General features: G+C 41.5%; 1 protein-coding gene across 5 annotated transcripts; it reads right to left on the minus strand.

Annotated features, from left to right (window-relative positions):
* Window positions 1-620: 620 nt before the first annotated feature.
* LOC139568640 (nicotinate-nucleotide pyrophosphorylase [carboxylating]-like) lies at window positions 621-15,181 on the minus strand. Of its 5 annotated transcripts, XM_071390594.1 has the most exons (6): window positions 15,054-15,181; window positions 13,015-13,093; window positions 2,289-2,580; window positions 1,704-2,014; window positions 1,301-1,432; window positions 621-1,044 (listed from the first exon to the last, which is right to left on the minus strand). In XM_071390594.1, the coding sequence occupies exons 3-6, from the start codon at window positions 2,539-2,541 to the stop codon at window positions 829-831; spliced, it is 912 nt and encodes a 303-aa protein (XP_071246695.1). In that variant the 5' UTR covers window positions 2,542-2,580; window positions 13,015-13,093; window positions 15,054-15,181; the 3' UTR covers window positions 621-828. The 5 variants fall into 5 exon arrangements, with proteins under 5 accessions (XP_071246695.1, XP_071246694.1, XP_071246693.1 ...); XM_071390593.1 differs by lacking the exons at window positions 13,015-13,093; window positions 15,054-15,181 and adding an exon at window positions 11,948-12,054; XM_071390592.1 differs by lacking the exons at window positions 13,015-13,093; window positions 15,054-15,181 and adding an exon at window positions 11,552-11,872.
* Window positions 15,182-16,009: the final 828 nt, after the last annotated feature.

Genomic DNA, 16,009 nt, shown 5'->3' on the forward strand with positions numbered 1-16,009 from the left:
ATTGCCATATAAAGTGCAAAGCAGAGAAAGAAGCCTGGGAGGAGGAGAAATGACTAGAAACAATTCGGTTGACCATTGTAGATTAATTGTCGGAGTAGAGGACCTTGTGCATTTCAGGTAAAATAACAACCCAAGACATATTAGCTAGCAACGGCAAGCTAGCTAGCTAAATAGGACACATTAGCCAGCAACAGCAAGCTAGCTACCTAAATTGCCATAAATGTTGAATTCTTTTCGACCTGTCCCCAAATTAATATAATTGGTTCAGAGTTTGTTTTGATATTTCAACCTGCGTGTCGTGATCGCGTTTAGTGTAGGAGCATGCGGACCCGGTTTGGGCATAGCATTATTAGGCCAATATAATGTAAATTCAAAGATGGCCATTTTATGCGTTTAACTTAAGTGTTTTGAATACTGATAACTGGTTTATTCATTTAACAGGTGATGGCACTTTTAGTGGAAGAAGTGCAGTGAGTTTTAATCCATATGAAGGTTTAACAGTATAGTGACTTGGTTACTAATTTGTCATCTTTTCTTCCAGTGGATCATAAAGATTTGGGATTCTAAAGCATATCCCATATAATAGATAATGATCACTTTGGGACAAAAGAAACTGAGAGAACAGTCTTACTTCAGTTTTAATAATGATTTATAAATTAGTTGTACGCATCATAGAAATTATACAGTCACCATCTCTGAATGTCAGTTTTAAATCTCATGTAACATTCCTGGATTTTTTTGTCTCTTGATCATCTCCAGGATCAATAGTGAGGAAATTGACCATTGCTTTTTATTTTCACTTTATTAACAAATATCCTGAATTGCCAGTTACTGTGATTGGAAAATTATTGGAAAGGCAACAGGCTTTTGAACCTTGAGGGAGAAGTCTACCACGGGGCAGCCCTGGGTTATGCAGCCCAGAGAGATGATGTCCACATGGGGGGAGAGATACTGGGGCAGGGAGTCTGGGGTCACCCCTCCACTGGCCTCGATTAGCACAGACGGGAACTCCTCCTTCAGAAGCTGGGCAGCCGCATGGAGTTCCTGAGAGAGGAAAGGACAGAGGAGGAATAGAGGCCGGAAGGGACGAGTGCGGGAAGAGACCGTGTAGGAAAGAAGAGATTGAACGAAATGCACAGCACTGACATTCAGGAGGAAGAAGAATATTACTTAATTGATAGTCCAATGTACATGAATGTCCAACGGAAATATTTCTTCTGCTTTATCGCAAGCCCTCCAGTACGTCTCTACCTCTTCTACATTACTTCCCTGATGTCTTTGGGACGTCCATCAGCCTCACCTGTGGCTTAAAGTTGTCCAGCATGACGATGTCGGCTCCTGCCGTGGCCGCCTCACTGCCCTCCTCCCGGCTGCCGCACTCCACCTCGATCTTACTGCTGAAGCCACACACCGAGCGGGCGTCCCTCACCGCCTGGAAGACCCACAGGTAGGAAATACATCAAATCAGTTCTCTATCAGAATGCAAATTTAATCTCTATTCAAAATGCACAGAGGGGAAAACTTCAGCTCTCATATTAGAAAAATGCCAGATCTAATGGTACATCTTGGAATATGAAAGACATACATGTATTCTTGCACTCTGATTTTCATGCATTTGTAAAAGGATTACAGAGGAATCGACAACCACATCCTAGTATAGGTTGATGTCGAATGTACAGTTTGAGACATCCACCCCTGCCTACCTGTGTGATACTCCCTGATGCCCATATATGATTGTCTTTCAGCATCACCATCCCACTCAGGTCCTGTCTGTGCATGGACACGCCGCCCACCAGCATGGCATACTTCTCCACCAGCCGGAACCCAGGGGTGGTTTTACGCGTGCCAGCCACATGGCCGTGCCAGCCTGCCTCCCTGACCATTCTCTGTAGCTGGGAGCAGCGGGTGGCTATCCCCGAGGCCCGGGCCAGGCAGTTGAGGGCCGGTCTCTCCCCGAGGAGGACGCACCTTGCTGGGCCTCTGACCACAGCAGTCTGGGCCACCGCATCTGGACCTGGTGGAGGTGAGGTCAAAGTAGAGTTTACCTAAAAATTACAAACATCATGTGAGTGAACTATATTTAATGGTTAGATTGTAATCAGTTGGAATCTATTCCAATTGAATTTTGTGAATGCCAAACTCAAAGCTTGTTTCCCCAATACCTTCTCCAAATGAATTTGGCAGTGTGATCAGAGTTGAGGTGTATTGTCATCACGTTTGTGAGGTATCTGTGTATTCTCTAAAACCTCCCGCATGTTTTTTGACCAGGCTCATAGTTGGTCTCTTACCCAGCTGTGCTCCCTCTTTGTGTGCCCATTCCACAGTGCAGCTGAGCTCAGTGAAAACAGCAGTGAAGAAAGGCCTGCCCGCCAGCACGCTGCATGGCGTTTTGCACAACAACCTGGCCTCGACCTCATGTGACCCCACACACAGCCCTGCAGGGTCAAAGTTTGGTGTGTCCTCTGCCAGCCACTCCCGTGCCAGCCGGGTCAGTGTGTGGGGTGGGAGCGTGTTTGACAGGTCATACTGAGTCGTCGTCATCTTGAGAGGTGAGGTAAAATGTGACGCTAGAAAGTTGTTCTGTTAAGAATGGAGAAAGGGGTTAGTTCCAGTGCTTTAAATCTGGCTATCCACTGATGATAGTTAACAGTTTGTAGTTTATTTGTACCCTACAAAATATCCTGAGTTCTGGTATGAATGAATCCCTGCACTCAATGTGCTTTTCGACCTGTTGCTTAGCAACAGTGTCCGTCTTCAGGTTAAGATTCACCACAAACAAAGGGCGTGGTGTAGAGGGGGACTGTTTCTGTGTAGTTATGCTAATATATCTGAGTCAAGTACATTGCAGTCAATTTTATCTATGACCTAATAAGTAAGATCTTAGGGATGTTCTCACTAACCCCTCTTTTCTATTTCTCTGCCTCTCCCAGGACAACGCCTGAGGGCACCCTGGCCTACACCTGGACGTGCCTGGCCTCCCCTCTATCTGCCTGTTGCTGCATCCACTGCTTCAGTCTCCCACACACACATTTCTTTACTTAGCATGACATCTTTATGAAAAGCCATCTGACCCACAGGGTCTTGAAGTGTTTTAAATCTGGCTATCCACTATAGCCTAGCTATGGATACTGTCTGAGCCTGCTGTTCACATATGACCGTGATTTAATACTGGATGGAAAACAGACACTTGCTCTATCCTTATTGAAATGCATGGCATCCTTAATACGCAATCATCCAAGTTGGGATCAATAAATTATTACTACTAGGGTTGAGGTCAATTCCATTGAAAAGCAATGCAGAATCATTTGAACCTTGCCTATCATAACCTTTGTGCGCTTGTGTGATGGATGGATCAATGTTTATAATTAATAAAATTGCTAATGACACAATTCAGCCCAGTGGATCTTTATATTCTACAGATTCTGAACAGTCATGTAACAATTGGAAGTGTTTTTGTTGCCATGTAGGCCTAGTATTTAGCCTTTGTTGGGGTTAACCAAGGGGACTAATTCCTTAGGTGCTGGTAGTTGAAGATGTGTTAGCTCCCAGGTGATGAGGCAGTGAGTTAGAGACTTTGGACAGTGGACACATGTACACCCTGTGTTCAACACAACTTGTCAATAAAATAAATACTTAAAGTATCAAAATACTACAAGTCAACTGTGATTCCACGGTCTAGCATCTGTGCAGTCCCGTGTGGCTCACTTGGTAGAGCACGGCACTTGCTACGGCAGGGTTGTGGGTCTGATTCTCACGGAGGACCAGTATGAAAATGTATGCACTCACTAATGTAAGTCGTTCACTTAACTCCCCCCAACAGACTGGGTAAAGGTGTCGGCATGCTTCAGTTTGGCTTGCTCCTAGCTGAACCGAACGAGTGTGCTCGCATACTCCCTTAAAAGAACTTCGCTTGAAAAACAAGAAAAACAACCAGCAATAGTACTGTTTGTCCATTTTGATATGCCGTAGCCAGTATACACTTCCTCAGAATTAATCTAAAATAACTCAAGAAAATCGGTCATAAACTCAGTCAAAATAGTCATGCAATTTTACATCTAAGATGTTTGCAGTATTTCTCAATGAAATGTGCATGAATACTAGTAATCTATCGTTGAATGACAAAGACTTATTGAATAATCCCTATTGTTGACCTATCACCGATAAAGGGGCGTATACTTTTTTTCAGCTGTTAGGGCACAAAACCGAAGTCCAAAACAAACATACACAAACTCTTCCGAACTGTTTCGGCTGGGAAGTATGTGGACGCCGTAAGGCACATCTCTGATATCAAGAGATCTCAACCTTCAGTATACTATTAGTCACAATTCCAGTTTACATAAAGTCTATATTTTACTTGCTCTACAACAGAGAACAAAATGTCCAAATCAGACTGTACAAAACATACAATGAATTCAATGGCGGTCTTTTTTGTTGTGAAAAGTACAAAGTGTGTCTATGACAAGGGACAATTACAATAATGTGATTTAATATCAACCAGGTCTCTTGTGAACGAGCAAAATTTATTCAGAGGAATGGTGGTCACTAGATAATACAAATAATTCAGGTAAACAGCGCCCCCCTTAGGCAGAACAATTTCTATTGAGAAGTGTCTGGGACTTGTTTCCCTGTTTGCTACTCAAAGATATTTCACTTATTAAGTCATAGACAAAATTAACTGCAATACACATGGTCTGAAATATATTAGATGAACTACACAGAACCACCGCAGACCCATTGTAAAATGAGAGGCCTATCTCAGTAATAAAATGTGTCCCAGTGCACAAGAAACATGCCTAGCTCTGCCCACTGGGACGTGGTTTACGGAGCACTCTTTGCAATGGCAGTGTTCGATTACCAATCTCCCCTAAAAATCTAATGAATATCAATATTCAGGTGGTTTATGCCAACTAGACAAAATATGACGGGTTTAGGAGTAGTGAGTCCCCTGCCTAGCATGTGCACAATACTAAAATCTCAAACAAATATTTGATTCCTGGAGCATTTAATATCAAATACTTATTTGTTTGACTTATTCAAAACTGTCCATGAATGGCAGCAATAACGTATAGCCTAATATGATTAATTTTCAAAGACAAGTAGGCATATCATATTTCAAATATATGATTACACAGGTAAAACTGGGAAGAAGTGGAATAATAAATACCTGTGGGGAATAACAGTAGTGTTCTTTCTGAAAAGCACAGTAATTCCTCTATATTGTAGCCCATTGTTAAGAATGAGAATTGTTCTACTGATCGGACTAAATAAAGTAAAAAGATCAAAACTCCCGACACCCTAACCAAATTATTGTTAAATTCATTGTCATCCCTAACGAATCAAATTTACAGTTTTTGGTTCACAATCTGTTTGACAAAATCATTTTCATAGTTACAAACAGTGTGGATTAAATGCTGTCAAAAAGGCTGCATTCTGCAATAATAGGGACAGGATAAACTAATTTTGTGGACAACATTGTACATAAAACAGCACTGCCGTGCAGGTCTTTTTACAGTTTTATAAACTCAGCAGACTATGTTCTCTCTCTCCATTCATCTCCACTCTAATCTTGGGGGGCGTTTCTTTAAACCATGCATCCAATCCCCTTGATCCCTTTACATCATTTGAACTGCTAGATATGGTTCACAGTGCTGTGGCAAGACAAGACAATGATAGAGGTTCCCGCTCGTGATGTTAAATTGCAGGCGCAGATGCTCTGATTTCAAAACAATTTGGAGCACAGTTGAACAGTTAAAGCGCGGACTATACAATGGACTAATTAGAAAAATAAATGCAGTACTTTTCAATGCGTGACATAGAGGTGTGCCGTGAGAGTGTGAGAAGAGGGTCAATGCGTGAGTTGGCAGCTCTGTCATTACTACACGTCAATTTTGTTTTGAGCCGACTTCGCTGTTGACCAGGGCGGATCACCTGACTCACGCCCGGGAGGCAGCCCGGTTCCAAAACGAATGCAATCACTTTTCACCCACCTACCGGGGCAGATAATCGAAGCCCGTCAGTGGTTCCCACTTGATCGCACAGCCAAAGTCAAAATTGGCTATAAACTAAAAGTAGCTTTTTGGTCTTAATTTGAGATTAGGCATACGATTAGCAGTATGGGATTTTAAGAAAATAAATTGTAGAAATAGAACGCATTTATGACTTTGTGGCTGTGTTAACTAGTGACAACCCTTTGCAATCAATAGTGCCGGAGCGTTTTTATAGACACTAATTCTGTAATGGCTCGTTGGCCTAATGCCGCGTTCACGTGTATGAGTCGGAACTAGGAAACTCGTAATGTCCGACTTCATAAGTGGTTGCCGCGGCACGCGTAAAATAACTCCTTTCCGTTTTTTAGGACAAACTGGCGAGCTATATGGGCGCGTTCCTCTGCACAGGCGTTGCTTACGCATGCCATATCTTAAGGCAGGATAAGTATTAGCTAACCACAATTTTTTTTCAGCTAACCACACGTTATAGCAATTTGTCAGTCGATGACGTTGTACGTGTAACCGATGTGAAATGGCTAGCTAGTTAGCGGGGTGCGCGCTAATAGCGTTTTAATCGGTGACGTCACTCTGAGACCTTGAAGTAGTTGTTCCCCTTGCTCTGCAAGGGCCGCGGATTTTGTGGAGCAACGGGTAATGATGCTTCGAGGGTGGCTGATGTCTGTGTGTGCAGATGGTTCGAGGAGAGGGACGGAAGCAAAACTGTTACATACGCAACCATTGGTTGGTAACGTCTGGGAACAAGACCTAGCTATTGCCACGTTTAAGACAACTGGGGGAAAACGTGCCCCGACTGGGAAATCTTTTGAACTGTAATTCCAATTCGGAAACACGGACATCTTTCTAGAGCTCCGACTTTACAACCTGAAGATAACTGACGTCATGAGTTGACGTCTCGAGTTCCAAGTTGTCTTTGGCATACATCACCACACCGGTTGCAGAACGCCATCATTGGTCGAAATTTTCTAATCAAGTATGCTATATATATATTTTTAATTGTCTTCTCTTATCTTCCGAAATCCTCACCTGCCTCCTCAGAGCCGATTGAATTGTTACCGGATATTCGTTGGTACTCTTGATGTGGATATCTCTGCACTCAATGTGCTTTTTCGACGCGTTGTGTTTTTTAACAGTGTCCTTCTTCAGGTGAGGATTCCCCACCACAAACGAAGAAAGCTTGCCTGCAAGTTGTGGTTCGGCCTTGCAATATTTGCAAAACATAACATTTCCTTCAAAATGCAACCACGGGAACGCGTTCTCCCACTGTGCGTTGTATTTGTATTGTTTCCCACCGGCAGTGGTTGGCGACACTGGGGCAACACCAGTGCCAGTGTTAAGACTACTGCTGGCCGAATCTTCATCTTGTGTTGCTGGTGGCTCAGCAAAATCAATATCGACAAGATCACTGGCAGACTCGGACCCGGCCTCCTCTGGATCCTGTTGACATTGTCGCCTAAAATTTAATTGGATGCTCTTCATTCTGCTTTACAGTAGCGAGCCAAAACGGGCGCACTTAAGGTACTCGTCTCAAAGGCTCGCGGTTCCAGACTCTAACTAGGTTATGATTGGCGCGTTCAGCTAAACGAGCTTCAACTCGGCTACGATTGGCTCGTTGAGCTGCGCGTTGAAAACGGCAAGTACTGCTTACTTCCTTGTTCAAGGCCCGTACTGTTTTTTTTAATGGACTTCAAGCTTATATCACAGATAGAACAATGAGACAGATATCTTACCGGATGTATCAATATGAAGCATCCGCTTTGCGTTTCCACTCACTACGAGATGGATTTTTACCGACATTATGCAAATTTCCTCATCGATGAAACATTTGATCTCAATATAGTTCGGTTCACAAAACTAATATCAGTTACGAACAGAGTGGACTAAGTTTTGTAGACTTTGCCAATCATTTTTTTGTTGCGTTGTTTAGGAGTGCAAAGACGAATTGAGTTATTGCACACGCGCACTTCAGAGTAGGCGTTCCCTCACGGAAATATGCAAATATGTGCTAGAAGGCGCCAATAGGAACTCACTAACTCGTTCTTGGTTCTGCACACGTCTTTTCTTTTCTGCCCACAATGACTCAATTGTTCCCATTTGAAACGACAGGCTGTGGTCTATCTTGGTTTAGTTATAAAACATCTTTGATTATCAATGATAACGTTGTCCTTTAAAATATGTACAATTATTCTTATATTATATTTTCTTCTACCTGATTGCATTTTTTTTCATATTCGAAAACCTTCATAAAAGGCATTGGTTAAAGGTAAATGAATCCATGAATACGAATATTATTTAAAATTTCTTAAATGACCCCATTTTCAAGAATTTGATTATGTAAGCCGAAAGCCCATTCAAAAGCAGTACAGGACTTCAAAAACAGTACAGGACTTGAACCAGGAAGTAGGCGAGACATACATGATATAAAACAAACAGCGGGAATAAACTGCAACTTGTACATGTGCTCATTGACTTTTGCAGTTCGCACACATTTTGTTGAATATGCGAGTAAAATGGTCGCAGTGTAGAGCCCTGCAAATGTCAAAATATGAAATGTTAAGCATTTGCATAATGGATAACCAGCGGCAATAAGAACATGTAAAAGTCTAATGGTGCATTCAAGTGTTAGTGGAAACGATGAAACTCCGAAATGTCCGACTTGCTAACTATTTGAACGCGGCACCTGTATAACTACACGTGTCTGAAGGATGCACTGTGGTCCTCCTGCAACCTGCTGGAAGCGAAACGAGTAGAGACCAACCCCCAGGCAGTGGCCATGGTAGCCACGGAAGCCCTGGGATGGTAAAAAAGAAAGGGGGCCTCGACCCCAGGCGAAGGGTCCCCCAGGCGAAGGGTCCCCCACAACACCCAAGGTCCCGGCGGCCACGGCCTGACAGCGCTGTGGCGCCTAGGGGAGGGGTCTCCTCTGGGCCCCGAGTGACAGGACGGTGATTGATTCAGAAGAGCAGGAGGAGGCGAGCTTGATAAGGACTCACCCCGTTCCTGTACAAAGGACCGAAGACAGCTTTTTAACAAAGTTATTATTATTTATTTTTTTTACATGTTTTCATGTCTTAAATGTTTTATTTTTATTAAATAATTTGTACACATTTTAAATGGCTTTTACAGATTGGATGTTTTACAAGAAAAAGTACTTTTATTCATGGTTGTTTCTATTAGTTTTAACAACATGTACTTTAACAAACTTAAATGTAATATTCAAATGCTGTGTTTTATGCTTTTATACCATTTTATGTGTATAAAATGTTGTAAAAAAATATGAGCTGTTTTTAAAGGAAATGCAATTTAAAAAAATAAACCTGTATAACTACAACCAGTTAGCAAGTCAGAAATGTCCGTTTCCAAATTCCGACTAATACGTGTATGTTAAAGGTTAGGATACTTTTAGCTCTCAAACTGTAGTCTCAAAACACAGTTCTCAGCCATTAGCTTCGCCCATGACTGCCTCGTGAACTACAACCCTGACGCTGTGATTTAACGTTTAGAAACGTCAATAATCATAGCTTGCGATACGGATTTCGAAACATATGACCCTTATCTTTCATCAGTGAGAAAGAATCATTCAAATAAGATACACATACTGTAGTTTTGCATAGATCAATACAGCTATGGGTGACTCCATCCAACGAAACTACACTTCCCAAGTTACGCTTACACACAGGTGTTCGCAGTGGTGTAAAGTACTTAAGTAAAAATACTTTAAAGTACTACTTAAGTCCATTTTTTCTGTACTTTACTATTTATATTTTTGCCAACTTTTACTTTACTACATTCCTAAAGAAAATAATGTACTTTTAAATTTTTTAATTTTGAATGCTTAGCAGGGCAGGAAAATGGTTCAATTTACGCACTTATCAAGAGAACATCCCTGGTCATCCCGACTGTCTCTGATCTGACAGACTCACTAAACACAAATGCTTCGTTTGTAAATGATATCTGTAAATGAAGCCATGGTTTACAGGCAACATCCACACTGAGCTAAAGTGTAGAGCTGCCGCTTTCAAGGAGCGGGACTCTAACCCGGAAGCTTATAAGAAATCCCGCTATGCCCTCCGACGAACCATCAAACAGGCAAAGAGTCAATACAGGACTAAGATCGAATTGTACTACACCGGTTCCGACGCTTTTCGGATGTGGCAGGGCTTGCAAACTATTACAGACTACAAAGGCAAGCACAGCCAAGAGCTGACCAGTGACACAAGCCTACCAGATGAGCTAAATTACTTTGTGTACTCCGAGCATGCGCTGACATGCGCTGATGTCTTCACTGACATTTTCAACCTCTCCCTGTCTTAGTCTGTAATACCAACATGTTTCAAGCAGACCACCATAGTCCATGTGGCCAAGAACACTAAGGTAACCTGCCTAAATGACTACCGACCCATAGCACGTGCTTTGAAAGACTGGTCATGGCTCACATAAACACCATTATCCCAGACCCACAACAAACCCCCCCCCCCCCACAGAAGACACCCTTGTCCAATGACTTATGTGTAATGTCTGGAACAGAGTCATGATCAAGGGCTAGGTTACTCTGAACTACAGCTGTTTGCATCCTATTGCACCTGTTGCATCAAAAGCCTGTTTGCATCCTCAAATGGCACCTATGATGTGCTAATCAACTGAAGACTATTTTAGAGACTTGCAAAAATGCATTTTTGATACAAAAAGAGTCTGTTGTACAGTAGTCATTTTGTGTGCAGAGATTATCCATTGTAATAACATTTGGTCCACAGCAATGGTTGTGTATAACAGTAGTTCTCAAACCTTTTGGAGTTACTGTATCTCCAATCACATTTTGATCCAAAATACCCCCTCATGTGCAAGTTCTTACGCATCTCAGGACCTACCGCAACAAATGTTATAGTAATGTTTACAATTTTTGTGTACCTAAACACTATTCAACAATACACTAAATCAAATATCCAAATGAAATTATTAATATGGATATACAATAGGCTACAGAGGAATGTTTATTTACCACCAAATTAACCAACAAAAGTAACAATGTTCCTCTTTTCTTTGATTTATTGATTGTTTAGGACATTCAAAGCCAACAACGCCACCAGAAAATTGGAATTTGCTCCTTTGCTCATGTTGTAATGTTTACAGGCTAAGCAAAGAATGTGAAAATCAGTCACATTGAGTTACAGCTTTGAAAAAAGCATTAGTCTTCTTGTTTTTTCATGTTGTTTTTTTTAACCAGACAATCTGAGCAACGTAAAAGTCCTGAGAGACATTTCAAGTTTGGGATGTCAAAGTCAAACTAAAATAATTCTAATACAAAAAGTAATGTTAATTTACAGATGTATATATTTTTTAATAATTCCGTTAGAATACTTTTCATTCAGACGAAGATCTTCACCAACATGTCAATTTAATTTAAGAGTGCCCCTTATTGGCCCCAAAGCCTTAAAACAAAGCCTTAAAAGTTGCAATCTTACTTCTGGAACTATAAGTCATTCTAAAGCACAGCAGATGTCACTTTCCTAAATGCAAAGTGGTGGTTTGGTTTCGGACATACTCACCTGAGTGTAGTGCAATATGCAGTTTTCTGACAAGAAGTGAAAGGGATGTGGGGCTGCCTTAAACCTACAACTTATAACACTGCACAATCGTTTATCAGACAACTCTTGCGCAGCACTGCGCAGACGGGACGCTCCCGACCACATCCCGTAGCTTCACTAGAGATGGAAGAGCAAGCAAAACATCTCACTCGCTCCTTTTTTTTTCTGTTTCATATGCTGTATAGTCAATTAACTAGCTGAGCAGACCAGACCGTCTTGGCACTCCGGCACCATTGTAAAAAATATTTTGGAAGCTATAGAAATGAATTTATTCATGTCTACATTTGTTTTGCCACGTTTATTCTATTACAGACTCCTTAATGCATACTTTTAAATTATATTATCTGAGCTACATACATGTAATTTTGTCCTTGAACCATTTAATTCAAATACTGTAGAATTCAATTCATTCCTATGGAGGACTGCTTCTTCTGAGGAGTGCCAATATGGCTGACCGGTACTTTCAAAGCCTCTCATTGTCCAATACATAGCAACAGCAATCCAGGGTTTATATACAGATCTAACTGCTAATGGCACGTTCAAAACAACTGGGAACTCAGAAATATCAGACTTCCAACTTCAGCGTGTTCAAGACAACTGGGAACTTGCGAGAAAAAAAACTAGCTCTGACTGGGGAAAATCATTTTGAACAGTGATTCAACTCGGAATTCCAACTCGAGAACTCTGGCCTCTTTCTCGAGCCCCGACTTTCTGACCTGAAGATCACTGACGTCATGATTTCACCTTGTACTTTTTTCGGAGTTCCCAGTTGTCTTGAACGCACCATAATGCATTGGTCTACCACAGTATGAGTCATAATACCCAAAAAACCTAGCGGTCAAACACAGAAATGGTTACAATCGTTTTCCCACCATTCATTCATAAATAAAGGTTACATAACCTTGCCCATACTAATGATCTGCTGTCCAGAGGGTAACAGCAAACAACGTTTTCCTGCAGTAAACACACTCTTGACTCGAGAGGATATCAGTCCATACTGAAACCTCAAAAATCCAGACTAAAATAATCCAGCTAGCTAGAGTAGCTACAAGTCAAGTAGTACTTGAAGTCGGCTACCCACCCCTCACCCACAGACACAAACAAACATTATCAAGAACGCCTAGCCATAGCTTCCCCAAGTTTGCTGCCAAGCTAGACTGTTGGTTTATAAAAGCCAAAGAAAGAAACTTGTTTTTCTGAATTTCTCATGCATTTAAATGGCTATGCAAATAGACTGCTATTAGCCATCTAGCCAGGCTAATGTTGCTAACTAACTAACCATGAGCTACCTAGCTAGATAACAGGCATTTTCAATTAAAAACTTGCCCAAGACAATTCGCAGAATTGTCAATTTAAACAACTTTAGCTAATTTATGAATTACTAAATTTAGCTAACATTACACAGTTAATCCAGAGATTCTTACCTTTGCCTCGATCCTGCAGTCTCATCCAGATCATCATGGCCCTGGTGAGATGTGAAGCTTGAGACAGACATTTGTGGTTCTGTATGAGTCACATTAGCAGATAATTAGCGTTCCATTTTTGGCGACAGAATCAAGACTATGTGAATGCATGTGCCACTCCCAATAAATAAATACTGTGCCTTTGAAGATTTGTCTCTGGCTATGAAACTATAACACACGCAGGACATCTAAACAAAGTCAATTCTGGATGTCAATAGATTTTTAGATTCAGTCTCATCAATGACAACATTCTAGAACTGAATTATCACTCATCTAAGTCTGGTATCCGAGGCAATCTGATTAATGATTTTACAGTGCATTCGGAAAATATTCAGACCCCTTGATTTTTTTTACACATTTTGTGTATCACATTTATCACTTATATCACATTTACATAAGTATTGTTAATAAAACGTTTACTGGAGACAGGAGAACAAGTGGTGACATAGGACGAGGTGGATAGTGTATATTGTGTCAACCATAGCTAATGTTGAGAAGTTGTCAAAACAAGTTACCAATATCTAATACAATTCCTTACAGTATTCAGACCCTTTACTCAGTACTTTGTTGAAATACCTTTGGCAACGATTACAGTCTCGAGTCTTCTTGAGTTTGATACAAGCTTGGCACACCTGTATTTGGGGAGTTTCTCCCATTCTTCTCTGCAGATCCTCTCAAGCTCTGTCAGGTTGGATGGGGAGCGTCGCTGCACAGCTATTTTCAGGTCTCTCCAGAGCGGCTTGATCGGATTCAAGTCTGGGCTCTGGTTAGGCCACTCAAGGACATTGAGACTTGTCCCAAAGCCACTCCTGCGCTGTCTTGGCCGTGTGCTTTGGGTCGTTGTCCTGTTGGAAGGTGAGCCGTCGACCCAGTCTGAGGTCCTGAGCACTCTGAAGCAGGTTTTCATGATGGATCTCTCTGTACTTTGTTCCGTTCATCTTTCCCTCGATCCTGACTAGTCTCCCAGTCCCTGCCGCTGAAAAACATCCCCACAGCATGATGCTGCCACCACCATGCTTCACCGTAGAGATGGTGCCAGGTTTCCTCCAGACGTGACGCTTGGCATTCAGGCCAAAGAGTTCAATCTTGGTTTCATCATACCAGAGAATCTTGTTTCTCGTGGTCAGAGTCTTTAGGTGCCTTTTGGCAAACTCCAAGCGGGCTGTCATGTGCCTTTTACTGAGGAGTGGCTTCAGTCTAGCCACTCTACTATAAAGGCGTGATTGGTGGAGTGCTGCAGAGATGGTTGTCCTTCTGGAAGGTTCTCCCATCTCCACAGAGGAACTCTAGAGCTCTGTCAGAGTGACCATCAGGTTCTTGGTCAGCCCTTCTCTCCCGATTGCTCAGTTTGGCTGGGGAGCCAGCTCTAGGAAGAGTCTTGGTGGTTCCAAACTTCTTCCATTTACAAATGATGGAGGCCACTGTGTTCTCAGGGACCTTCCAATGCTGTAGAAATTTGTTGGTACCCTTCCCCAGATCTGTGCCTTGACACAATCCTGTCTTGTAGCTCTACTGACAAACCTCATGGCTTGGTTTTTGCTCTGACATGCACTGTCAACTGTGGGACCTTATATAGACAGGTGTGTGCCTTTCCAATTAATTGAATTTACCACAGGTGGACTCCAATCAAGTTGTAGAAACATTTCAAGGATGATCAATGGAAACAGGATGGACCTGAGATACATTGAGTCTCTTAGCAAAGGGTCTGAATACTTATGTAAACAAGGTATTTCAGTTTTTTTATGTTAAAAAAATTTGCACAAATTTCTAGAAACCTGTTTTCGATTTGTCATTATGGGGTAGTGTGTTAATTGATGAGGAAAAACATTAATTGAATCATTTTTAGAATAAAGCTGTAATGTAACAAAATGTGGAAAAAGTCAAGGGGTCTGAATACTTTCCAAATGCACTATATAATTGATTAAGTAGCTCTTTCCGTGTGGAATGTTGACAGCAGTATAAAACATATTGTATTGCTAAGATGCTCAAACTTAACTCACCTACGCAGATTAAACTGTATCCCTCATGGCCCTGACCAAACCGGTAAATTGCCCCTCACTCTGGCTGGCTGTACTTCTCCACATGGCCAGACTTATAGTGGTTTTCTCCCCTTTTAATGCTCTTATGCTTATCCTTGAAAAATGCCATAAGGTCTGAAATAGACATCAACATCGAGATACTGTACAAATAATTATCTAGGCATTGTAATACAAGAATATGTTCTGATCTACTGCTCTGCTAACTAGCTAGATAAAGTGTAGTCAGTGGCTAACTAAGACAGAGAAAGAGGATGGAAGAAGTTCAACACTTTATTAAATTAATTTAAATACAGCACATGTATTCATCATGGATTGGGCACAGGTCTCTGATTGCGCTTGCTGAGGTCTTCTCTGTTGTGAATTAGCATTTTGAATTTGTGAGAGTATATTGAGGCAAATATATTGATACAACTCACCTTGAGTTTAACGGTTATCAAAACGTCACAGCAAGGTACGCCTACACCAAACACACACACTGTCTTAAAGTGTTTGCAAAATTCATGATGGGGAAAAATGTATGAAACCATTTACATGTTTTACCGCTAGGTTTTATGGGTATTATGACCCGTCCACTGTGGCGGACTATTGGGGAAAACAGACAGGGTTGGCTTAGATTGTTGACAACATGTAAACTATATTTTGTCTCCAATGTTTATTGAAAACATAAATACATTTGCACAATGAGCACTTGTCTCTCAAATACATAGTTACATTGTTCGTTAGTTAGCTTGTACATTTTAGTCACATTAGCATAGACATTGCATCAGTCAAAACACCTCAACACAAGACATTGTATCAAGAAGAAGATTAAACTAGCTGAAATGAGCCACCTACGATGCCCCAGATGGCAGCTTCTTCTCATTGTTGCTATCTGGCCAACCAGAATCACAACAACACACTGAATTCTGCCCCCATTG

This window comes from Salvelinus alpinus, chromosome 2 (genome assembly GCF_045679555.1).
Source record: "Salvelinus alpinus chromosome 2, SLU_Salpinus.1, whole genome shotgun sequence".
Taxonomy (NCBI): domain Eukaryota; kingdom Metazoa; phylum Chordata; class Actinopteri; order Salmoniformes; family Salmonidae; genus Salvelinus; species Salvelinus alpinus.